Source organism: Culex quinquefasciatus, chromosome 3 (assembly GCF_015732765.1).
Source record: "Culex quinquefasciatus strain JHB chromosome 3, VPISU_Cqui_1.0_pri_paternal, whole genome shotgun sequence".
Classification (NCBI taxonomy): Eukaryota; Metazoa; Arthropoda; class Insecta; order Diptera; family Culicidae; genus Culex; species Culex quinquefasciatus.
The window spans coordinates 28305884-28330581 of record NC_051863.1 but is presented as its reverse complement, the minus strand read 5'-3'; the positions used below and the strand labels follow the sequence as shown (position 1 = coordinate 28330581).

Below are 24698 nucleotides of genomic sequence, written 5' to 3'. Positions count from 1 at the left end.
GAGGATTCTTTCGTAATCGTTTGATCACGAAATGGACGGGTTTGATGTAGTAGGCCGTGACGGAGTCGACTCGGCGTTAGAGTTTTGTTAGAGAGCGATCAAGAGTGTTGCTGCGATCGACAGGATCACACTGATTGGTCGAGTGATTTGAGTGTGGAGAACGCACTGAAACGCGATAAGTTTGGGTAGAATTCCCGGTTGAGTCAGCGCGCGTGGAAAGATCCTGAGCGAGCTGGAATATCTTGGTAATGAGTGTGGTTGAAATGGAATAATTTAAGCAAATTAGTCGACACACAAATTTTGAATACAAACTTTGTATATTTTATCGGTATTTGATTTCCATCTACTTTTCTGTCGGTTTTACAATTTTCAGTGACTTTTTCGATCTATTTCTTGCGATTGCACGTTTCGAACCCTTTTAAAAGATAGGAAGTGTGATCTCGTTTTACAAATGTTTAAAATTTACTTATTTGTTGTTTTATTTTTTCGATTTGAACTGAAAAATACACATTTCAGGGTGACCACTCAAATTCCATTTTCAAATTCCCGACTTTTTCTAGACTTTTGAAGAATGCTCAAATAATAGGCATTTTTAAAAAATGATTTCAAACAAAAAACTTTCTATAAGAAAAGTCAATATTAACCAGCGAAAAAAAAATCACAATGACTTCAATGAAAATCCAAATAAAGGCATTTTTTGTAAATACAAAAACTAAACAATAAATAAAAAAAAAACACTTCAAAAATGGAATTTCGTTATTATGATTCAGAGTAGAAACACAAACAATAAGTCTTTGAAAAAATAACCGAAAGTTCAACAATACTTATAACTTCCATGTTATTTTTTTTAAATTGGCAAACGTATAGTTTTTGATACTTCGTTTCAACTGAAAATGACAAAAAGTTAAAGATAACTGAACTTAAAATAGCGTTCCTATTTTTTCAAAACTTCATCATCATTTTAAACCAAAGAATGATTGAAACATAATTGCTGTTATTATTCATTCAAAGAATTAGAAAAATTTCAAGGAATTCATAAAATTTAATTTTAATTTTGGAATTTTTGATATTAAATTTTCTAATCAATTTTAATTTATCTAGTGGTCAGTATTTAACATTTTTTTTAAATGCAAATTAAGTTTGATATATTATTTTATGTTTTCCCACTTATTTTAAGCAACATAATTGAAGAAACTATTTTTTTAAACAATTTTGCAATAACTAAAAATTTCTTGGATTTTTTTTTTGCAATTTCAATTTTTTTTACGTTTCCAAAACGAAAAAAAGTTTTTCAATTTTGGATTTTATTCGATTTTTAGGTTTTCCGAAAACTGAAAATCAAGCTTTATCTATGGTAGGTAATTTAGCCATACTCACAAAAAAAGTTCAAGGGCAACATTTGGAAAAAATATATTTTAAATTACTAAATGAATTTAGTTAAACAATTAAAAATATTTACCAAAAAAAACCCATTGCCAAACTCAAGTTGGAATCTGTTAACAAATATCCAATTATGTGACAAAATGAAATAGAATCAGAATTTTAAGCTGGCCATTATGCTCTATTTTTATTATTAGTTTTTCATTAACTTTACCTCTTGTTTGATGAACAAAAATTAAAGCGATCATTTGATTCATAAAAAATATTATGAAAATCTGTGTCAAAGACTCCAATATTCATTAAGATTTTGAATGCCTTTTAACAGCTTTTCTATACTCAAATATATTGAAATAGTGAAAAGAACCCTCAATTTATAGTAAGTTACTAAAGCAGAAATGAGTGAATTCAATTTGAAAATTTTACAAAATATTACAAAATTATTCAAGAGTTAAAAATAATTTTCAATCAAGTATGCTCAGAATTCCCGACTTTTCCCGACTTTTTGACAAAAAATCATAAATTCCCGACTTTTTCCCGATTTTTGGCGGATTTTGGCGAATTCCCGACTTTTTCCCGACTTTCCCGACTTGAGTGGCCACCCTGACATTTGCAGTCAACTGATACACCAATCGGAAATAACAAAAAAATTCCAAAAAAAAAGAGAAAATATATTCGTTTAATTATACATATATTTTTCAGATTTTCTTTTCCATAAACATGTCTAGAGTTTATTTTGAACAGGTTTTTTTTTAAATCCCATAAATATGTTTATGAAAAACAAAAGTTTATGCAGGGCGGCCACTCAAGTCGGGAAATCGGGAAAGTCGGGAAAAAGTCGGGAATTCGTCAAAATCCGCCAAAAATCGGGAAAAAGTCGGAAATTTATGATTTTATGTCAAAAAGTCGGGAAAAGTCGGGAATTCTGAGCTTTTTTAACTCTTGAATAAATTTTGTAATATTTTGTACAATTTTCAATTTGAATTCACTTATTTCTGCTTTTTTTTTTTTTTTTGGAGCAATACTGATATCGATAATATCGACAGCCAGAGAGTCTACTGTATATTAATATAAAAAAATATCTTAATATCGATGAATTTACGAAAACATTTTTTTCAAAAAAAAAATCTTCAATTATTCCAAATCCCTAATTTTTCAAAAGATTACAATATCTTTTTTTATTGAAAATTCGTAAATAAGAATTATGCAGTGTATCTTGAATAATTTGCCATCGATTTTACAAGATTTTCCAATTAAAGTGTATATTTTAGTTAATAATAGTTTTTTGGAAATTTTGAAGGGGGCCCAACACTCGCAATAAAATTTGCAATGACCTTACAAGAAAATTAAGTAATTTTACAACGCAAAAGAAAAAAAATGTTTTTCAAAGCTATCACATGAAATGTTTGATTGCTCGTTTCTTGAAAAAGGGAAATTTTGATGTTCCAATTGGCGTAAACGGCACTGTGTTAGCGTGCTTCAAAAATAACAGTAGACATTTCGGGCTAGTCTGATTCTAGTGATAAATTGTGTGAATGAAGACAATTGGTTCAGCAAAATTCAAACTATTTTCCAAGGAATTTATGCTAAAAAGCTGTAAAATGTCTGTTTGCAGAAGAAAAGTGGCCCACCCCTTGGGCTCAGCCGGCCTACCAAACGCAAACGTCATTGACGCCGTTGCGCGCTTTTTGCCGTTGCGGCAGGAGAAAAGGAGGAAGAAGAATAAAAGTTAGTCAGGAAGGAGGCTTTTCAGAGAAAGACGTCTTTTTTATTTTCTCGTGCGCGAAGTCGCTAATCCGCCGGAAAGTCTTCCTTCAATCCCGCGCCACTGTTTCCGACGACGGAACTTGGCCAATTTACGATACAGTCCACTAACATTGGTCCTTCGCGGCGCGGATATGGATCAAGAGCGGTTGAAGTCCCTCACCAGCAAGCGAGAAGTCATCCTCGCGAAGGTGAAGTGGGAGCTGTCCGTCGCGAAAGCCATCAAAACCCGCAACCCGTCCCTCGGTGAAGTGGCGGAACGGCGGGACAAGTTGACCGGCCTCGCTCAGTGTTTTGACGACGTACAGACTGAGATCGAGGAGGCCACGCCGAACCTGGAGGAGGTGGTCACGGTGTTCAACCACCGAATCCTGTTCGAGGACGCCTACTTCCAGATCAAGGACATCTACACGGAGTATTTGGACCAGCATGTTGAGGAGCCGGAAGTTAGGCCGGAAGACCGGCAGGACGATCTGCGAGACGCCGTCAAGGCGCTCCTTGAATCCCAGCAGCAGATGCTGCTCGCGCAGTGCCAAAAACCACCACCACAAACGCTGGCGCTAGCGGCGGGGAGCCAGGTATCGAACCCGGTACCCCATAACGTCGTCAAGCTGCCACAAATCGACATTCCGAAGTTCACCGGGGAGCGTAAGCACTGGCGCTCATTTAAGGACCTCTTCGTGTGCACAATTCACAGCCGTACCGACCTGCGGGATTCGGTAAAGATGCAGTACCTGTTCTCCTACCTGGACGGCGAAGCGAAGGGGAAAGTCGACTCGTTCTCGATCAACGATGGCAACTACCGTGAGGCGTGGGACGCACTCGTGACCTACTATGACAAACACAAATACACGGTGTTTGCTCTCGTCCGGGAGTTTGTCGACCAGCAACCAGTCACCAACGCCAAGGAATTGAAGCACCTCGTGGCCACATCCGACGACGTCGTCCGCCAGTTGAAGGCCCTAGGACGGGAGTACGAGTCACGGGATCCGTGGCTTATTCACTTGCTGCTGGAGAAGGTGGATCGAGAGACGCGCTCACTGTGGGCGCAGAAGATCATCACCGTGGAGAACCCGACTTTTGCAAACTTCCAAGAGTTCCTGGAGCAGCGGTGTGACGCGTTGGAGACGTGCTCGGCGTTCAGCAAGAAGACGGGCCCTGAAGTTTCGAAGAAGGAGTCTCAAAAGCCAACCCAAAGAAAAGTGCAAGCGTTTCACACGAGCGCTGCTGTGAGCTGCGCGAAATGCAGTAAAGATCACCCGACGTATCACTGCGACCTGTTCAAGGCCATGGACGTGGCCGGACGGCGGGAGCTAGTCCTCTCTAAAAAGCTGTGCTTCAACTGTCTGAAGCCGCTCCACACGGCGAACAAGTGTCCGTCGAAGTCAACGTGCCGCACGCCCGATTGTAAGCAGCGACATCACACGACGCTGTGCCAGCAGCGGCAGCAGCACAGTCAGGAACCCGAGAAGGCTGACCGCGACCATCCTCCACGCCAACCCGAAGAGACGGAGGAGGCCTCGTCGGTCTCGGCCAACGCAGCTCAAGCCAAGGCGACCAAGCACGAACCGTCGTCGGTGGCACTGCTGCCCACGGTGATCGCCAACCTGGAAGGGAAGGACGGGAAGTTGCACCAGGTGCGATGTCTCGTCGACAGCGGATCACAAGCGTCGCTGATTACGGAGGCATGTGTCAAGCGCATTGGGCTGAAGCGCACGAACGCCTCCCTGGAAGTCACCGGAGTGAACGGAGAAGTCGTCGGCACCACGGCCGGTGCAGTCACGCTGGTGATGTCTTCGCGTTTCGACGGAGAGACCAAGCTCACCACGCAAGCCTACGTGTTGGGAAGGCTGACGGCAACCCTGCCCAACCAGCGCTTCAACGTAGCAGACCTGCCCTTCCTGGAGGGGCTGGAGTTAGCGGATCCGAGCTTCAACAGTCCAGGCGAGATGGACGTTATTCTCGGAGCAGATGTCTTCCTGTCCATCCTACAAGCCGGACAGGTCAAGAATCGCCAAGGAATCCCCGTGGCCCAGCGTTCCATCTTTGGGTGGATGGTATCGGGAAGATCTCCCAGCCGTGTCGCACAAGCAGTCACCATGCAGTTCTCAACGTCGCCCAGGAGTTTGACATCGACCGCACCTTGCGGTTGTTCTGGGAGGACCAGGAGATCCCTGAAGGCAAGCTGCTGACAACCGAGGAGAAAAGGGTCATCGAACACTTCGATTCGACTCTCACGCGCTCAGAGAAGGATGGCCACTTTATCGTCAGACTCCCCCTCGACGATTCAAAGTGCAAACTGGGAGAATCGCTCAACGCAGCAACCAAGCGCCTGCGGGCCATGGAACGCAAGTTCCAACGGGATCCCAACTTCAAGGAACGGTACGTTGCCTTCATGCGCGAGTACCAGAAGCTGGGCCACATGGAGGAAATTCCCGAGACGGAGGTTCAAGCAGACTGCACCAAGTCCTACTATCTCCCACACCACGGGGTCGTGAAGGAGGACAGCTCCACGACCAAACTCCGGGTCGTTTTCGACGGCTCTTGCGCCACCACGACCGGGGTCTCACTAAACGACCTACTCTTGAACGCACCCAACGTCAACGCAGATCTCTTCGATGTGCTGCTGCGATTCAGAACCTACCCGGTAGTGTTCACGGCGGATGTTGAAAAAATGTACCGCCAGGTCTGGGTGCACCGCGACGACACGGACTATCAGCGCATCGTCTGGAGAGAGTCGCCCGACGAACCGATCCGGCACTTTCGTCTGCTGACCGTAACGTACGGGCTGAAGAACTCCGGGTTCCTGGCGATGTCAGCGCTCAAGAAAGCAGCAGAGGACTTCGAGCAGCATTACCCTGGGGCTGCTGAGCGGATCAAGGAACACACGTACGTGGACGACCTGGTCTCCGGTGCAGATTCGGCGGCAGAAGCAGCGCGGTTGGTGGAGCAGATCGACGAGATTGCTGGTAAGGCCGGCTTCACTCTCCGCAAGTGGTGCTCCAACGTGGACGAAGCGCTTCTACCACTCGCCGACGTGAAGAACGCAGCGGTGCCAATCCAGTTCCCCGACGAACGCAACGCCATCAAGGCGTTGGGGATCCACTGGTTGCCGCAAGAGGATGCGTTCACCTTCAAGGTCAACATGAAAACGGATGGACCAAACACGAAGCACCAGTTGCTGTCCGACTCGGCGAAGCTGTTCGACCCCATCGGATGGCTGGCGCCAGTGACAGTGCGAGCGAAGATCCTGTTTCAACAGTGTTGGCTGTACGACATGAATTGGCACGACCCGCTGCCCGCCGCGGTCGAGCAAATGTGGATCGAGTTTAAGGAGAACCTGCCGCGCCTGGAGCAGGTCAAGATACCAAGGTGGATGTCGAGCTACAATGGACGCGTCGAGCTACACGGCTTCTCGGATGCCTCCGAGGAAGCCTACTCTGCCGTCGTCTACATCCGAACGTTCAACGAGATTGACGGTGCCTACGTCAACATAGTCGCGGCCAAAACGAAGGTCGCACCAATCCGGCAGGTTTCACTACCTCGGCTGGAGTTGAACGGAGCGTGGCTTTTAGCAAGGTTGATGAAACGGGTGGCCAAGGCGTTCGAGCGGTTCAAGGTGGAGATGTTTGCATACACAGACTCAACAATCGTTCTGCACCAACTTGCTATCCACCCACGCAAACTTGACACGTACGTGGCCAACAGAACGGCATCGATCCTGGAAGTACTGCCACGGTCTCGCTGGTTCCACGTCAAGTCAGAAGAGAATCCGGCAGACTGTGCCTCCCGTGGAATCTCACCGGCGGAGCTGGTCAATCATCCCTTGTGGTGGTTCGGCCCGCCGTGGCTGAAGGCACATGCGTCAACCTGGAAGCATGAGATGCCTGACGAGGAATTCGACGAAGCAACGCTGGAGGTACGCAAGAAATTCCGAACGTTCAACATTGTGGTCAGACTACCAAAAACCACGTACGAAGAGGAGAAGCAGATTCTTGAGAAGCGTTCTTCACTGCTTGGAGCGTGCCGACAGCTGTCACGGGTCAACCGGTTCCTCTACAACCTGCGACCGGGAAACAAGGAGAAGCGTTCCGGTTCGATCGCCCCGGCTGAGCTGCACAGCGCGCGAATGCAGTTCGTAAGGCTGGCTCAGCACGACGTCTTCCAGAAGGAGATCAAAACCCTCGCCGCGGGTCGCGAGGTTTCACCGAAGTCGAAGATTGCCAACCTGTACCCGTTCCTGGACGGCGATGGAACGCTCCGAATTGGCGGTCGTTTGCAGCAGTCGTCCCTACCGTTCGAGGTCAAGCACCCGGTGATTCTTCCTAAGGTTCATCAATTCACGAAGCTGCTGGTGGAGGAGCTCCACTCGCAGAACTGCCACGCCGGACCGTCGCTCTTGACTGCTACGGTCAACCAACGCTATTGGATTCAAGGCTGCCAATCGGTAATCAAGCAGGTGATTCACAACTGTGTGAGGTGCCGTCGTCTGAAGGCCAAGACGGCGCAGCAGCTGATGGGCAGCCTCCCTGCAGCTCGAGTCACGGCGTGCCGGCCATTCACTCACGTGGGGGTGGACTACGCCGGGCCCATACAAGTGCGCTGCAGCAACACCCGAGGAACACGCTGTATGAAGGGGTACATCGTCGTGTTTGTGTGCCTCTCAACCAAGGCCGTACACCTGGAGGCGGTCAGCGACCTCACGTCGCAGGGATTCATTTCCGCACTCAAGAGGATGATCGCACGTCGCGGTTACTGTTGCGAAATCTGGTCGGACAACGGCACAAATCTGGTTGGTGCGGACCGACTGCTGCAGGAGATCTACGAAGCGATTATGGCACACAGCAAGGAAGCCGAGCAATTCCTCTGCAATCTCGGCATCAAGTGGAAGTTTATTCCGCCGGCCAGCCCTCACCAGGGTGGCATCTGGGAAGCAGCCGTCAAAAGTGCCAAGAGCCTGCTGCGTCCAGTCGTTGGGAACGAAAAACTGACGTTCGAAGAACTCAGTACGGTGCTCTGCCAAATCGAGGCCTGCTTGAATTCGAGACCACTCTGCCCGTTGTCAACATCACCGGACAGTCTCGAAGCTTTGACGCCGGGGCACTTTCTTGTGGGCCAGCCGTTGAACATGATTCCAGAGCCCGACGTCATGCACTTGAAGATGAATCAGCTCGATCGTTGGCAGAAGATGCAGCGCTACTCCACCGAGTTCTGGAACCGTTGGCGTGATGAATACATCGCGACGTTGCAGCCGAGAGGAAAGTGGCGCGCAAGTGAGGAGAACATCAAGCCGGGGCAACTGGTCCTGGTCAAGAATGACAACGCTCCACCATCCGCCTGGGAGCTGGCCCGTGTCGTAGCAGTTCATCCGGATCGAGCAGGACTAGTTCGGAACGTGACGCTGCGTCGTGGGAAGCACGAGTACCAACGCTCGGTGCAGAAGATCTGTCCGCTTCCGAATTGAGACGCTGTCTCAAGGCGGGAGGATGTTTGCAGAAGAAAAGTGGCCCACCCCTTGGGCTCAGCCGGCCTACCAAACGCAAACGTCATTGACGCCGTTGCGCGCTTTTTGCCGTTGCGGCAGGAGAAAAGGAGGAAGAAGAATAAAAGTTAGTCAGGAAGGAGGCTTTTCAGAGAAAGACGTCTTTTTTATTTTCTCGTGCGCGAAGTCGCTAATCCGCCGGAAAGTCTTCCTTCAATCCCGCGCCACTGTTTCCGACGACGGAACTTGGCCAATTTACGATACAGTCCACTAACAATGTCTACCAAAAAAAAAATACTTCTATAGAGTAAATTTTTAAAACAATCTATGGGTTCCTATACAGATAGGACCTTTTGAAAATTTAATCTAGACTTGATCGTTTTACTCAATTAAAATTTGTGTCCGGATAATCAAGCCTTTTTACTTCTGGATAACCAAGACTCAGGAAAATTTCAAATAGGATAATCAAATATCTCGTTATCTAACCTCAATAACCTATTGTCCAATCTACATGACACCGATTCCCCTCCAAATTTGTAATAACCGCTCCAATTTCCACCGAAAATTGTCCCAAAATCCAGATCGATGCCACACCAATCTTAGCTAATCAGCGGATTTCCCATCAAAAAAGACCCCCAGAGAGAGAGAGAGCAAGACAGAAAAAAAAACACTCCGCTTTCATTAGCTCTCGGCATAAATCAAAATCAGAACATCGTGGACGCAACCGACAATACTGCGCTGCTGGTCGCCATAAAAACACTTTTGCCCAATCAAGCGCAGCCCCTAAACTTCGTCAATTATACAGTTAGATTGATTGGATTTTCCACTTTCGATCCGTTCATTGAATTAGGTTCGTTTTTTTCGTCGCCGCTGCAGCACTCGTGTAAAAATTACACCAGAAACTCTGCGCATTTGCGCCAGTTTTGCGGTCGGCGGCAGTTCTAACCCGATAATGATAATTTTTCGGTATTGCAAACTTTACGCTTTTGGTTCACACAGAAAAGTCAGTTCAAAAAGAGAAGAAGGAGGTGGGGAAGAAAGACAACGGCTGTGACGAAATCAGTGAAGCAGAAAATGGATAGTGGCGAAACAGACACAACAACAACAAGAAGCGCAAAGGCGAACAACGAAGGAGAGAAGCAAGGAAAGCAGAATCAAGCAGGCGATGGAGGTCAATCACCGTGTGCGCGGCTCTCTATGGTCTAGGCAAGGAGGCTAGGCCTGCTTGTTTTTTTCGCGCAAGAAGCCAAGGAGGTCTGTTTTCCAACCGCAGAGAAGGAATCACCATAAAAAAAGAAGGAAAAAAGAGAGAGAGAAACACAACTCCAAAAGGAAAAACCATCCAAGAGGGCTGGGAATGGAAAATGGCCAACTCGAACGAAAGGAGGAGGAGAAGCGAACAGTGGCCAGGAGGAGGAGGTGATAAAGCATGCAATTTTCTAGTTTTTTTCCTCCTTCTTCTTTTGCTTCCACCTTTTTTCGTCAAAGTTGTTGCTGTTGTTGCTTTAGGTTAAGGTTTTGTCGAGTACCTCTCTTTTTGGCTTGGTGTGTGTGTGTGTTTGTACGTGAGAGAGCGATTTTACCATACTTCCAGTGTGCGGTTTTCGAGTCATTAAACTTTGGAGCGCTGGGGGTTTGGGTGGGGGAGGGGGAGGAGGCCGATTAGCTGCCTGAAATCAGTGCCGGCACTCGATCAGCTGTCGAGGATCGATGTCAGAGAGTGTGTGGGGTAATCGGAAACTTTGGGTGAAAAGAAAAGCTTGCATTTGAATAAAATCGATTGCTTTCACACAGTTTAAATGAATTGTTCAAAATATAAACAAAAAAAAACAATTCTAACAAAAATCAACTAGACACCCATACTACAAATTACTGACAACCAATGTAATTTGCATGTTCTGACACCAGTTTTTTACTGTCAGTTTTCTAAAAAATCGAATCTTTAGGCCAGTTTATTGTACTTATTTTTTGGAAAATTCACTTATTTTAGATAAATAAACTTCCTTACCTCACACAGAAAAAAAAAAAAATGATGGTAATATTCATCAGGAAATGGTGACAGATTTTATGGCAAAAAAATGATTAATTTTACCCCAGAAAATGATGATTTTTCATCAGTTTTTGATGAATATTCATCAGGTTCACATTTTTACACATTTTTTATGTAATATTACTCAAAAAAGAGGTAATATTCAACCTTCCATATTTTACAACATCCAAACCTCAACTTTTTTTTCTGTGCATGCAAATTTTTATCAACTTGATCAACAATTTTCTGCTAACTTATCCAACTCCAAGCAAACCTTATTTGGGGACAACCGTGGAGAATTTCACTTGTCCCCTTAAAAATTCAGAGTATCAGCACTTTCCGTCTTCGAAACCATTTTCCTTTCCCTCGTTGCGCGTTGCTGAGCACTCACTGAGAGAGAAATTGCAAAACTCTAGGACTTAGTATGACATTCACAGGAAAAAATAGTTTTCTATGCCTGATCTCACACACACTAGCACACCAAAAGTCTTCCCCAAACATTGTCGTGTACTTACACGCAATACATGCGTCATATTGGAAATTCATGAAAATATCGTGCACTCATTGATGTTCTTTTGAAAGTTTTGGATATTTTTCTTCATAGTCTTTCACCACGTAATTCACTTTTGTAAAAAAAAAAAAATGCGAAAAGTTGGTTTGAGCTGCGTTTTGTGTTTGCTTTATTTGCATAAAAACAGCCATTCACAAATTGAGCAACTAAATGTTCGTCTTTCGCTAAAAAAAAAACGTATTAGTTTGCCTAATAATATTTTAACTGAATAAATCTAGAGTTTTTTTTAATCCCATAAACAGGGTGACCACTCAAATTCCATTTTAAAATTCCCGACTTCTTTCCAGACTTTTCCAGAATGCTCAAATAATAGGCATTTCTTATCTAAAGAATGATTTCAAACAAAAAACTTTCTATAAGAAAAGTCAATATTACACAAAAAAAATCTCAATGAATTAAAAAAACATCCAAATATAGGCATTTTTTGAAAATACAGAAACTAAACAACAAAAAACTAATCCGAGTAAATTAAGAAAACTTCAAAAATGTAATTTCATTATTATGATTCGGAGTAGAAACTCAAACAATTAGTCTTTGAAAAAATAATCGAAAGTTCAACAATTATAAGTATCCATCCATGGTATTTTTTAAATTGGCAAACGTATAGTTTTTGATATTTTTTAACTTCATAATCATTTTAAATCAAAGAATGATTAAAACTTAATTGCTTTATTATTCATTCAAAGGGTTTAGAAAAATGTCAAGGAATTCATAAAAGAAAATGTTTTTGCCAAGATCCCTTTTTTAATTATGTAATTTTTGATATTGAATTTTTTAATGAATATTAATTTTTCTAGTGGTCAGTATTTAACTGTTTTTTTTTTCAATGAAAATTCAGTTTGATATGATTTTATGCTTTCCCACTTATTTTAAGCGACTGTTTGAAGAGACAATTTTTTTAAATAATTATCGAAGAACTCAAAATTTCTTGGATAATTTTTTTTGCAATTTCATTATTTTCTTCATGTTTTCAACACTTAAAAAGTTTTTCAATTTTGGATTTTATTCGATATTTAAGTTTTCCGTAAACTGAAAATCAAGCTTTATCTATGGAAGGTAATTTACCCATACTCACAAAAAAAAAGTTCAAGGGCAACATTGGGAAAAAACACATTTTAAATTACTTAATGAATTTAGTTAAACAATTACAAATATTTACCCAAAAAAAAAACTATTGCCAAACTCAAGTTCGAATCCTGTTTCAAATATTCAATTATGTGACAAAATGGAATAGAATCATAACTCTAAGCTGGCAATTACGCTCTATTTTTATATTAGTTTTTCACCAACTTTACCTCTTGTTTTGTGAACAAAAATTAAAAGCGATCATTTGATTCATAAAAAAATATTTTGGAAATCTGTGTGAAAGACTCCAATATTCATAAAGATTTTAAAGGTCTTAAACAGCTTTTCCATACTCAATATATTGAAAAAGTGAAAATAACCTTAAATTTAAAGTAAGTTACTAAAGCAGAAATAAGTGAATTCAAATTGAAAATTGTACAAAATATTACAAAATTTATTCAAAAGTTAAAAAAGCTCAGAATTCCCGACTTTTCCCGACTTTTTGACATAAAATCATAAATTCCCGACTTTTTCCCGATTTTTGGCGGATTTTGGCGAATTCCCGACTTTTTCCCGACTTTCCCGACTTGAGTGGCCACCCTGACATTTGCAGTCAACTGATACACCAATCGGAAATAACAAAAAAAAAATCCAAAAAAAAAGGAGAAAATATATTCGTTTAATTATACATATATTTTTCAGATTTTCTTTTCCATAAACATGTCTAGAGTTTATTTTGAACAGGTTTTTTTAAATCCCATAAATATGTTTATGAAAAACAAAAGTTTATGCAGGGCGGCCACTCATGTCGGGAAATCGGGAAAGTCGGGAAAAAGTCGGGAATTCAAAAAAAAAGTTCAAGATGGTATGTCAGAGACATAACCGAAAGACATAGGACCAAACAATTTGAATGTGTTTTTGGATTGCTAGTGAAATCTGAAATAAGATTATTTTATTTTGTTTCATAGATTTGTCGGCAAAATTGTCATAAATGTTCTCCCAAGGCGAACCTTCTATGAGGGCACCGGCAACTCCAGGTTGTGGCCACTACGGTCGAAATGTCAATTTTCATGTTCAGTATCAAAAACCATAAATTTTGATATCCATATTTCCACAACTCGTATGGTTCTGTTAAAGACCCTCCGGGCCCCGGGGAAACCTGCTTTGAGATCACCGGCCACTCCAGGTTGTGGCCACTACTGTCGAAATGGCCATTATTATGTTCAGTATCAAAAACCATGAATTTTGATACCCATATTGCCACAACTCGTATGTTTCTGTAAATGTCCCCCCAGGCCCCGGGGGGAACCTTCTTTGAGGGCATCGGCCACTCCTGGTTTTGGCCACCACTGTCGAATTGGCCATTTTTCATGAGAACCGCCGCATCATAGCGACTTCCACGCCGTCCGCTTCGCTCGAATTTCCTCCTTCTGCTGCCGGTGGTTCTTCCTTCTGGTTGCTGGTCCTCTTCTTCTATTGGCCGCTGCTGCTGCTGCTCCGCGCCGGCCCGACGTGCACAGTTCGAGTGCTCGTTCCAAAGTGACTTGCTTTTGCGAAATTTTCTGCTTAAATAGCGGCACAGCCGGAGAACGGCACAAAAGGGGCGCGGTCTCGAATGCATACGCTCGCTCTGATTGGTCATCTGTCCGATTTGTACTGAAAAATTACTCATTTTGATTGCATGTTTTAAGTGCTTTAACTATGTTTAGTCAGACTATCTATGTAGTTAAACAATAGCTGAAGTCTTCCTCTTTCGATTGGTGGTCCAACCATCTGGATTGATTCACAGGGAAAAAAGATATAAGCGTTCAAAATGTCCCCTTTTTTAACGCTTAAAAGTGACGCTTTGGATCGAATTTCTGAACTGGCCCCCCAATATAGTAAGTAAAGACATAGTCCTATGTCAAAAAAACTATCACCTGAAAATATAAGAAAAGACGAATCTAAATATTCGTTGATTTTCATTGTTTTAAACAGTCAACAAAGATTATTTAAAACGGAATGCCAACTTTATTTTTAAAAACTTTTTAACTTTCTAAAGTTTAGACGTTTCTTGTGTTTTGAGCCAATACTGACAAAGTTTGTACGACAATATTATGCCTAATTTGCATCTACAAACAATATTTTGTCTGTTTGACAAATAATTAGTATCGCCATTCTTTTTAAAATTAACTCGGATCACATTGGAATCTTTAACAAATTTACATGACATAAAACTACACGTTTACAAAGTTTAGACAAAATTTACCTATTACACTTTATTTTTAAGGATTAAATCGTGTTTACCAAAGTTGGAACTATTAGTTTCTACAAAACAAGAAATAATACTCTGTTTGTATAGATTTCTCGCATACTTTTTCAAAAGGTCCTATGAACATATGCATCCAATGGAGCAATATTTTTACGAGTTTAAGTTTTTCGACACAAACATTTTTTCAACACTTTCCCCACAATTTCCCAAGCCCCATTATTTGCCACGCCACGTACCTATTTTACATTTTTCTTCTCCTGTCCTGTCTGGAACCGCAAACTCAGCGCCGCGACGCACTCAGTTTGAAGCACGAAGGCAATATTTTATATATTTTTCAGCCTTCCTTGTAACTTTTCCCCTCGGCGGCGGGCGTCGGTCGTCGTCGTTCTTCCTTGCCGCTGACGACGACTACTTTGATTCACGTTCCGATACAGCACCGTTCGTTCTCGCACACTCGCTTGCTTGACTTGCTGTGTGCGCGCGCGACTACTTTGACTTGCTGCTGTGTGTGGTTACAACAGGCCAAGCCCAAGCACTGTGTTGTGTGTAAATTCCTTCGTCACTTCCTCGACACTTTGATAAAACTTTTTGATTTTTTTTTTCTCAACTTGCGGGCGAATTCGATTTCGGGACACTTTTCTTCCTTCTTTATTTTTTTTTGTTATCTCTGATAAAAGACGCACACACTTTCGGGGAACTTCTCTCACACACTGTCGAATCTCTCACGGAGCACGAGCTGATTATTTTATTTTGTGACTTTTTTGTATTTTTCCCAAACTTGCACAACTGAATATTTTTCAAAATATTCTTCTTTTGCTTGCCGTCAACTTTTAATCCTTTTTCCTCTCACACAAGATCGGTTGTTCTTCTTCTTCTCTCCAATCCGCTCAAAAAAAATCAGCAGAAGTTAGAAACTAAACTAAAACCAGTTCACTAGATCGGCGCACGACACTCGGGGTTTTTTTTTGCCGAAAAGGATTTGTCAGCGCGATTGCAAAGAGTGTGAGCAAAAAGAAACCTCTGCTCTTCTCCCCGTCCGGCACTAGAGTGGTGTGTAAATGCAAGAAGGTCCTGCGCGGAAGTCCCCGTCGACCCGGGGTGGAAAAATCGCTGTGTTGCTCAAGCCGCGGCACGAATCCAACTAAAAGTATGTTAAAATTAACTTTTTGACTTCCACCACACACCGCCGAGCGCGCGCGCACACACCGAAGCAACCGACGACGACGATGAACCGTTGCTCTCCTCTCTCTCTTGTTCAATTAGATGAGTGTGAGTGCGCCGACGATCCCGAAGCGCCTACTCGGCAGGATCGCGTGGAAAGCACTTTTCAACCCTCCGCTCAATACATGCGCAGCCGTGGGAGAGGGAGAGGCGCACGCACACTTGGATCGACTTCACGGTTCATGAGCTCCCAGTGTTCATTGAGAGGGAGCGTTTCTTTGAAACTGTGTGTGACTGTGTGATTAAGTCGGTGGAGCATGGGCGATGCGGCGTTGTGTGACTGTGAATGTGTACGAGAATGCGGGCTAAAGGATAGTGGGCGAGGGTGAATTTTGGAATCGTTGTTAGAAGTTGTGTGTCGTCGTCGTCGTATGATTGAATGGCACTTTTCTGCGTAATGGAACGCAGTTTATAATTTGTGAACAGTCAATTGAATGGGGATTTAATAGGTTGATTCGGTAATTGTGAAAAGTTTAACTTGGTTTTGAAAGGACAAAAACTTGTAAAAAATTAGTCCAGACTCGATTATCCGGAGGCCTTGAAAAAAAATCACTTCGGATAATCGAATCTTCATATAATCGAATAACGAAAAACATATTTTTTTCTCTGTCTTATTTTTGATTGTCGAGTTTAAGTATCAACGCTTAACTACTCTTACGAGTCTTAAAAAAAATTAAACCAAGATGGCAGCCAAAAAGGCGGTGATGAAATTTTGAAAAAATGCATTTGCAAAAATGCAAGCATGAAAATAAAAAAAATACGTCTGTTTTAAATTGTGATTTGGTTTTCCGTCCTAAAGAAAACTTCGCATAATCGAGGCTTCGGATGATCGAGTCTAGATAATGTGTGCAACAACCTTATTGCGATGTAAATATTTTTTAAAGTTTATGTAGGTACCTTGATTATAAACGAAGTCGAGGGCCAGGAAAAAAAATTAGAAATTTAATAGAATAGAACAGAATTAATAGAAAAGAGAATAGAATTTTTTAATAAAAATAAAAAAGGATAACAATTTCGGCAATGACAAAAAAAATTAATGCGGTCCAGACACAATGATCAGAAGCCTCGATTATTCGAAGTTTCGATTATCCTAAGTTCTATTATCCGATGGTTGGTATAAGAATTCGGATAAGGCCGATGCAAATATTTAAAAAAAAATTTGTCCCTCGGCCCTAGCTGAGGTCAAGGGGAGGGCAAAAAAATAAAAAAATATAAAAATTTAAATAACAAGCCATAGTCTTCACATTTAATTGAAAAAAGTGTTTTAAAATGCATTTTACACTAGTTCAGTTGTTTTGCAATCATTAGTTTTCAAAAAATACTAAGATCTGACTAAAACAAAAATTGTATCGAAAAAAAAAAAAGATTTTGCATCGAAAATTTTCAAAAAATCTTAAGATTTTTTAGTAAACCCAAACATGCTAAACATGATTTTAAACGCAGAAGAATGTATTTTAATTTGATTTCAGCTGGTTGCACTTGAATTTTCATTGAAATTTTGAAGTTTATTGTAAAAATATTTTTTTTGCCCCCTGATTTTTCGGGCCAATTTTGAAGGGGGGGGTGACAAAAACTTTCAAAAATATTTGTACCAGCCTTAAACTTTAAAATTTCAATGAAAATTCAAGTGCAACCAGCTGAAATCAAATTAAAATACATTCTTCTGCGTTTAAAATCATTTTTAGCATGTTTGGCTTTATTAAAAAATCCTAAGATTTTTTGAAAATTTTCGATGCAAAATCTTTTTTTTCGATACAATTTTTGTTTTTGTCAGATCATAGATTTTTTGAAAACTAATGATTGCAAAACAACTGAACTAGTGTAAAATGCATTTTAAAACACTTTTTTCATTTAAATGTGAAGACAATGGCTTGTTATTTAAATTTTTATATTTTTTTTATTTTTTTGCCTCCCCCTTGACCTCGGCCAGGGCCGAGGGACAAAAACTTTTTTAAATATTTGCATCGGCCTAATCGAAATACAACCAAAAAAAATTTGTTTCGTTTTTTTTTATTTTCTAACGATCCTATTAAGGCCGTTGCAAATATTTATTGAAGCTTATGTCCCTCGGCTCTGACCAAAGTCGAGGAGGGGCAAAAAAAAAAAAAAATTTAAATTACAAGCCTAGGTTTCAACAATTGGATGAAAAAAAGTGATTTAAAATGCATTTTACAGGCGTTCAGTTGCTTTCCAATCATTAGTTCACGCAGAAAAATAAGGCATATTTGAATCAACAAAACATTTTGTTGGTTTGAAAATCAAGATTTTTGTTGAATTATTGGGGCGACATAAACTTTGAAAAATATTTGCAATGGCCTTAGTAAATTTTGAATATTTTGTTGTCTATAAAATAACAAATTTTTTTTTGTGAATTGAGTGTTGTTTTAAAAAGTTTACTCTAACCATTTTTGTATAAACTGAGTCAAAAATCAAACATGATTTTCATTCTCTAATATAATAGACATAGTGAAATGAACCAAAATAAATGCTCAAAACATACCCTTTCTCTCGTGACCACAAATGGAACGCAAAGCAAAACTACTCTGATCCATTTCCCTACCGTGTGTCACTTCCACACCAATCGCTACTGAAAACTCTCTCGTTTGCTCTCCCTCTCACATCAATCGGGTGCTGGTATTTTGATAGATTCTCTTTTCTCTGAACATATTCGCTCGGTTTGTGAGGCGATTGACCAAGTCGCTGGTAGCTAGCTGTCGAGTCGCGTTCGCTCGCGAATGGTTGCGCCCTCCAGTCGGCAATGATTCGTTCGACGATGAGTGAGTGATTTCTGATTTTTAAGTGCATTTTTTTAATATTGCAAAAAAAAAAAATAAAAAAAATACAGAAGGTGAAAGCAGTTTTGAATGGGATTTTTTTTGGGTGGATAACTGTCCATACAAAAAATGTTTTATATGGAGCGTGGACAATAGCCCCCTTAAAGTGTCCCCGTGGTATATGGATGGCCCCTTCAAATTTTTGTCGCTTTTTTTTGAAATTTGCTCTAAGAAGCAGGGAACAAGAATTAACAATGCAACTAATCGCCGATAAAGATCTTTGGTTAATCGAACTTCGGATAATCAAAATTTCAGATAATTGAGACTACTAATGACCGAGTCTGGACTGTATTGTTTGATAAACAGTCCAGATTCTATTATCTGAAGATTTCACTAATCGAATCACAAGATTACCAAAACTTTAAATAAAATTTTTATCGGGTCAATTAGAAACCTGAATCTTGAGAGGGTTAGAACAGATTAAACGCTATTTAAATTTTGATTGTTAATTCGTCATTTTTATTTATTTTTAAGTTGCTTATTTATTTTATTTTGTTACAGTAAATTTGTTAGTGTAAAATAGTGTACTAAATTCAAATTTTAACTAGATTTTCGATAATAATTCATTTATCCACTGTATTCCTTTAATGTTATAAAAAAATAATGAACTTCCAGATAAGTAAAAACATGATGTTTTCTGTATTGATTCGAATGGTATTAATTTGAATAGTCAAAGATAAAATTATTTAAAAAAAAACTATGCATCGCAATAAAATCCACTTGATTCCTTTCCTTCTTTTGGGGGTAGCTAACTCTAGCGGGACGATCATCAAGCAAGTCAAGTAGGAAGTCAAGTCGCTCAATCGTTTATTCCTCTTTCTCCTCGTAGCATCGGAGTGCTTTTCCTTACCACTACAACCACGTTTCGTCTAATTCGGTCCCCCATCAGTCCCACGGACACGTTCTTTCTTTCTATATATTTTTTCTGTTTCGTTCACAATCCCTGACGAACGATCTACCAAATTCCCCTTATCTTCCTTGCTTCAAGGCAACGAAATCACCGAACCAAGGAGGAACAGGCCAAAGAAGAAGCTCCAACAATTTCACATCTCGGGATTTTCTAATTCCAATTTTCTCTCCTATGGCAAGTTCCCCTTTTGTCCTCTTTCATTGCTCCCCCGCCCAGTCCACCCCACACGCTCGGTTTGGGGTTATATTTTACCACAGGCAAGATAAAATAGACACACGATTCCTTTCAATTCTGTCCCTCTCCATCTCGCTCACTCGTTCGTTTAACCCCTTTTGCCTCTCACTCGCTCTCTCGCACACACCACCAAACAACGACGACAACGCGAGGTCCGTGCAATGAAAAAAAAATCATCAACTCTTCATAGAAATAGGCTAGCGCGCGCACACACATCTCCCGACTACTGCGATGGTGATCCTACCCGCACACACACACACACACTTTCGAAAAAAGGGGAGCTCAGCCTACTACGGTGCGCTTGTGTGTTTGTGAGTGTGCGTGGGCTGCAACGGAAACGACGACGACGATGTCAATTGTGAGAAGCAAAAAAAAACACTCTATTGTCTTTTTTATTGATCGTGAAGGGCTTGGAAAAGTCGAATCAAAAGCCACGATCGCGGTGAATAAATATTCCTATTAGAAGGGTGCGCACCAACACAGTGCGATAAAATAAATGAATGAATTCAACAGGCTAAAAGCACCACCACCAGCAAAGTTTAGCACTTGTGTGTGTGCGCGCCTGGATCGTGCCTGGCAGGTTCTCCGCTCTTGCCCTTCTTCGGGGGGATAAAATTCTCATAGAGAAGAGGGAAAAAATCCCTTGCACAAACACGACACGAGGAAGCACGATCGCACGAGAAACGGTGTGATCGCGAGCGAGGGGGAGAATAAATTAAAATCTAACTTTTTTCTTCATCGTCGTTTGAGAGTGTGTTGGAGAGGAAGTTTTTCTCACGCAATGAGCCGATTCCCATGTGGTGTTGCGCGCAGCAGCAGCAGCACAGAAGGAGCATTGTGTGTCCAGTGCGAACGAAGGGGGAGGAAGAAAGGGAGAGCGAGAGCTGCTGGGGGAAATGTGGGAGGGTGAGCGAAAGGCCGTCCGCACGGTTTTCCACGTCGAGGGTTTTTTCGAGCTTGAAAGGAGGATTTAAAAAAGATGAAGAAAAAATACAACTGATTTATCAAATTTTTATTAATTGTTTGGAAAAAGAAAAACAAATAATCATTTTCAAAAGTAAGCAGCTCAATTTAACCACAGACAGTCTGTCGCCATTTGCCGCAATTTAGAGTGTTCTAAATCGATTTCTCGTGATTTTCTGCATAAAATAACATTTATTTAAGGTTTGGAAAACCACGGCAATTCAAGATATAAAAGAAAATACATAAAATGGGGTAAATGGGATAAAACGAGCCTTTGCCGTCGTTTGCCGCTTATGAGAAAACCACCAATCGATTCCTCGTGATTTTCTTCATAAAATAATATACGTTGAAACTGTAAGAAATAATGTAATTTCAAGGTATTTTCGAAAAATACATTAGAAAGGGGTTAAATGGGGCAAAATGGGCCCTTGCCGTCATTTACCACCAATGGGAGTGTCACCAATCGATTTCTCGTGATTTTTTTCATAAAATAGTATACTTTCAAAATGTAAAAACAATGGCAATTAAAGATATTCGCGAAAAACACATAAAATGGGGTAACGGGGCAAAATGGGCCCTTACTGACATTTGCTGGCAATGAAAATGTCACAAATCGATTCTTCGCGATCTTCTACATAAAATAATATACTTGAAAATGTAGGAAACTACAGTAATTCAATATATTAATGAAAAACACATAAATAAGGGGTAAATGGGGCAAAATGGGCCCTTGCCGTCATTTGCCGCTATTGAGAGTACCACCAATCGATTTCTCGTGATTTTTTTCATAAAATAAGATACTTTAGAATTGCGGCAAACTACGGCAGTTGAAGATATTCGAGAAAAACACCCCTAAAAAAGGCAAAATGGGGTAAAATGGACCGTTTCCCGTCATTTGCCGCTAATGAGAGTACCACCAATCGATTCCTCGTAATTTTTTACATTAAAAATGATACTTTGGACAGGCAGAAACTGACGGCATAAAAAAATCCGTTTTTTCACCCGTTTTTGCCCACTGGTTCTCAGCCAAAACTCAACCAATCTGGATGTTTCTTTTTTCTAGAGATTTGTTCGGATCTCCAGATGAGCCTAGAATCTTGCAGATCTCGATATTACGACTAAATTAGTCGGAGCATCTTTTTTCCGCGTGTATTTCCGAAAAGCGACTCTAGCGGGAACATTTTTGCTACGCTGCAAAAATACAATAACTTTTCTAAATGTTAGCAAACCTATGGAATTATAATCAAAATTTTCGTTATCTCAGGATTATGATGAACTTCTCAAATTTTAATTATTTTCTCAAAAAATTTCATAAAAACTACGTAAAACCACAGCAAAATTAAAAAATGCCTCATTTTATGACGAGAACTTTAAATTCATCGCAAAAACCTATGTATTTTATTGTTGGAAAAGTTGAAATAAGTTACAAACATATGACTTTAAACATTGCACTACATATTTTCGTCCAAAATACTACAATTTCTTCATAAAAATACGAACATTTCAGAAATTCCTAATATTTAAAAAAACGGAAAAGTTTTTATCAAAAACAACCTACTTTTTCTACATGAAAATATTCAAAACTATATCAAAAGCTTGTTCAACAATGTTTTTCAAAATTTTGCCATCAAAATACTACAAAATTTTACCAAAACTACGTAAAATACAGAAAAAAATAAACTTACCTTTAGAACTTTATTTGCTTCATGGTAAAATAATTGATTTCCTTCATGAAAATGTTTCAAATCTAAATTATAAGTTCCAAAACCTTTCTGAATGTGTTTTCTTCCTAAATACTAAAAAAAATTACCAACACTACGTAAAATACAGAAAATTTTATACTTTCCTTTAGAACCTTATTTGCTTCATGGTTAAATCATTGATTTATGTTATGAAAATGTTTCAAATCCTGTACATTATAAGTTTCAGAAACTTTCTGAGTCTTTCATCATAAATACTATTTTTTACCAAAACTACGTAAAATACAAACAAATTTTCAATTTCAAATTTTTTTAAAAGGGGGCATTGAAATCTGTACAGTCCAGACTCGATTATCCAGTCACGGTGAGCTCGTAGATGTCTCGATAAAATGCTTTCTATAGATCGTTCAATCTGGACTGTATAGATTTAACCATCCCAAGTCATCGGATAGTCGAATAAAAAAAATCTTCTCCTTATTTTGAGTCACTATAGCCTTATTTTGGGTCGTAAACGCTCATAACTTGTCTTAAAAATTCTCTAAAATGTTTTGGAAATTTATGAATTTATGAAATAAAATGAGCAATGGCCTTACCCGAAGATTTGACAAATTTGTAAGAGGCTCTGCCATTGGATGTAAGAAGACGACACTGTTACATCCAATGTGACTTCGGTTCCACCAAATTTCCAGTCCGTCTATTTTTAGCCTTGAAAAATGTGTGCTTTTCGAGCAAACTCAAAAAAAAAATATTTTCAAAAATTTAAAATCAGGTTCAAGACAAATGATCAAAAAATACAATTAACTTTCAGATGAAATATCGTGACTTGTATCTCAAAAATGAAAATATATGACAATTTTCTCAATCATTTAATTTTTTTCAGAGACTGGACGTCTTGCACTTCATCAAACTATGTCCAACATACTTTTTAACAGCAATTTCATATCTGAAATCGACTCCGGTAGTCGACACTTTTTGTTTTGACGGATGAACTTTTCGTGCAAATGAACCTCTCGCGCCCATCTCGAGCTGTGTTCTCTGTTTCCGTAAATGGTACCACTATTCTCTCGTCTCGAGGCCATTATTCTCACGGACGAGCGCTACCTAATTTTGGGTGTAGAAAATTAAATTGTAAAAAAAAGGAGAATATCTGTTTTTTTTCATTATATAATTACTATAATTGCCAACCCGGTTTATTTTTAAATTTAATATTTCTTACAAGATAAATTCAGAATGTAAGAACACAATTCATCGAAAAAAATGTATGTATGAGAGTTAAAATAAAACGAAAAGGGGTATCTTGCCAAGAAAAGGTTGAGCACCGCTTTCTAGAGAACTTATTGTTGAAACGTTTGTTTTCCCGTCTTACGTTGTCGTCCGTGTCCGAGATACAAGTGCTGAAAAGTTCTACTTTCAGTACTCAAATGAATGCTTTAGTGATCTTTTAGCACTGTTGTTTTCAAAACGGAATTGAAAGAGTAGTTTACACAGCAAACTTTCAGTTGCAATTTCAGTAAAATAATTAACTGAATGCGATTCAGTAATCATCACATTTACTGAAATTCGGTAATAAACAAAAACATTACTGAAAAATCAGTATCTGGCTATCTGTCAAACTGAAACGTCACTTCTGACTTATTGTTTGGATGCTGCCGAGAGAAAATCCTCTTTCAAATGTGTTTTTGTATTGTGATCTTTAGAAACAAAGGTAAGAAAAATGTTAACAGTCTGGACCCGATGCCTGATTTTTCTGTTACATTCTTATTGGAATTCCATATAAACTGTAACGGGAATCGCAGGCACCGGGTCCTGACTATTAATAACAAATGCCTCGATGCTAACCACATGTTTTTAAGGTTTGGACGATTGATGAAATAAATGAAAGAATATCAGTATTTTAATGACAACCAAAATAAAATGTTGATAACTGAAAAACCAGCAATGATTGCTGAATCTTCAGCAAATGATCTGTCAAACTGCCACAAAAAAATTCCGGAATTTTTAGCAAAATAATTTGACGTTTTTTTTGCTGAAATTTCAGCTGTTTTGACAACCATTTTACTGAAATTTCAGTAAATCATCTGTCAAAGTGACATATATCAGTTAACTGAGAATTCAGTAAAATCCAAATTACTGAATCGTTTACTGAAATTTCAGTAGATGAAAATTCAGTAAAACTTTACTGAATTTCAGCAAAAAAAATTGGTGTGTATGCAACAAGTTGCAAAAAGAGGATTTATTCAGCACGAGTCGTACATTTATCCTACGATGTTCACCGAGTTGGATAAAATCAAGTTTTG

The 24698-nt window shown here is 40.1% G+C and overlaps 2 protein-coding genes across 3 annotated transcripts in view; one reads left to right on the top strand and one right to left on the bottom strand.

Moving 5' to 3' along the window:
- Positions 1 to 15695, bottom strand: part of LOC6042203 (protein tramtrack, beta isoform) — a 43444-nt gene extending 27749 nt beyond the window's left edge. The window contains exon 1 of one of the 2 annotated variants that reach the window (XM_038258624.1): positions 14776 to 15695. The gene's annotated coding sequence lies outside the window, so the exon portion shown is untranslated. The remainder of the gene's footprint in view (positions 1 to 14775) is intronic. The other variant, XM_038258622.1, reaches the window with a different exon arrangement.
- Positions 3276 to 8605, top strand: LOC119768917. Its single transcript, XM_038260710.1, has 2 exons — positions 3276 to 5198; positions 5264 to 8605. Exons 1-2 carry the CDS (start codon positions 3276 to 3278, stop codon positions 8603 to 8605), a joined length of 5265 nt encoding a protein of 1754 aa, XP_038116638.1.
- Positions 15696 to 24698: the final 9003 nt, after the last annotated feature.

Coding starts and splice junctions, on each gene's coding strand:
- LOC119768917 (XM_038260710.1), top strand. CDS start 3,276: ATGGATCAAGAGCGGTTGAAGTCCCTCACCAGCAAGCGAGAAGTCATC. Junction 5,199..5,263: donor GTTCCATCTTTGGGTGGATG/GTATCGGGAAGA, acceptor AACGTCGCCCAG/GAGTTTGACATCGACCGCAC.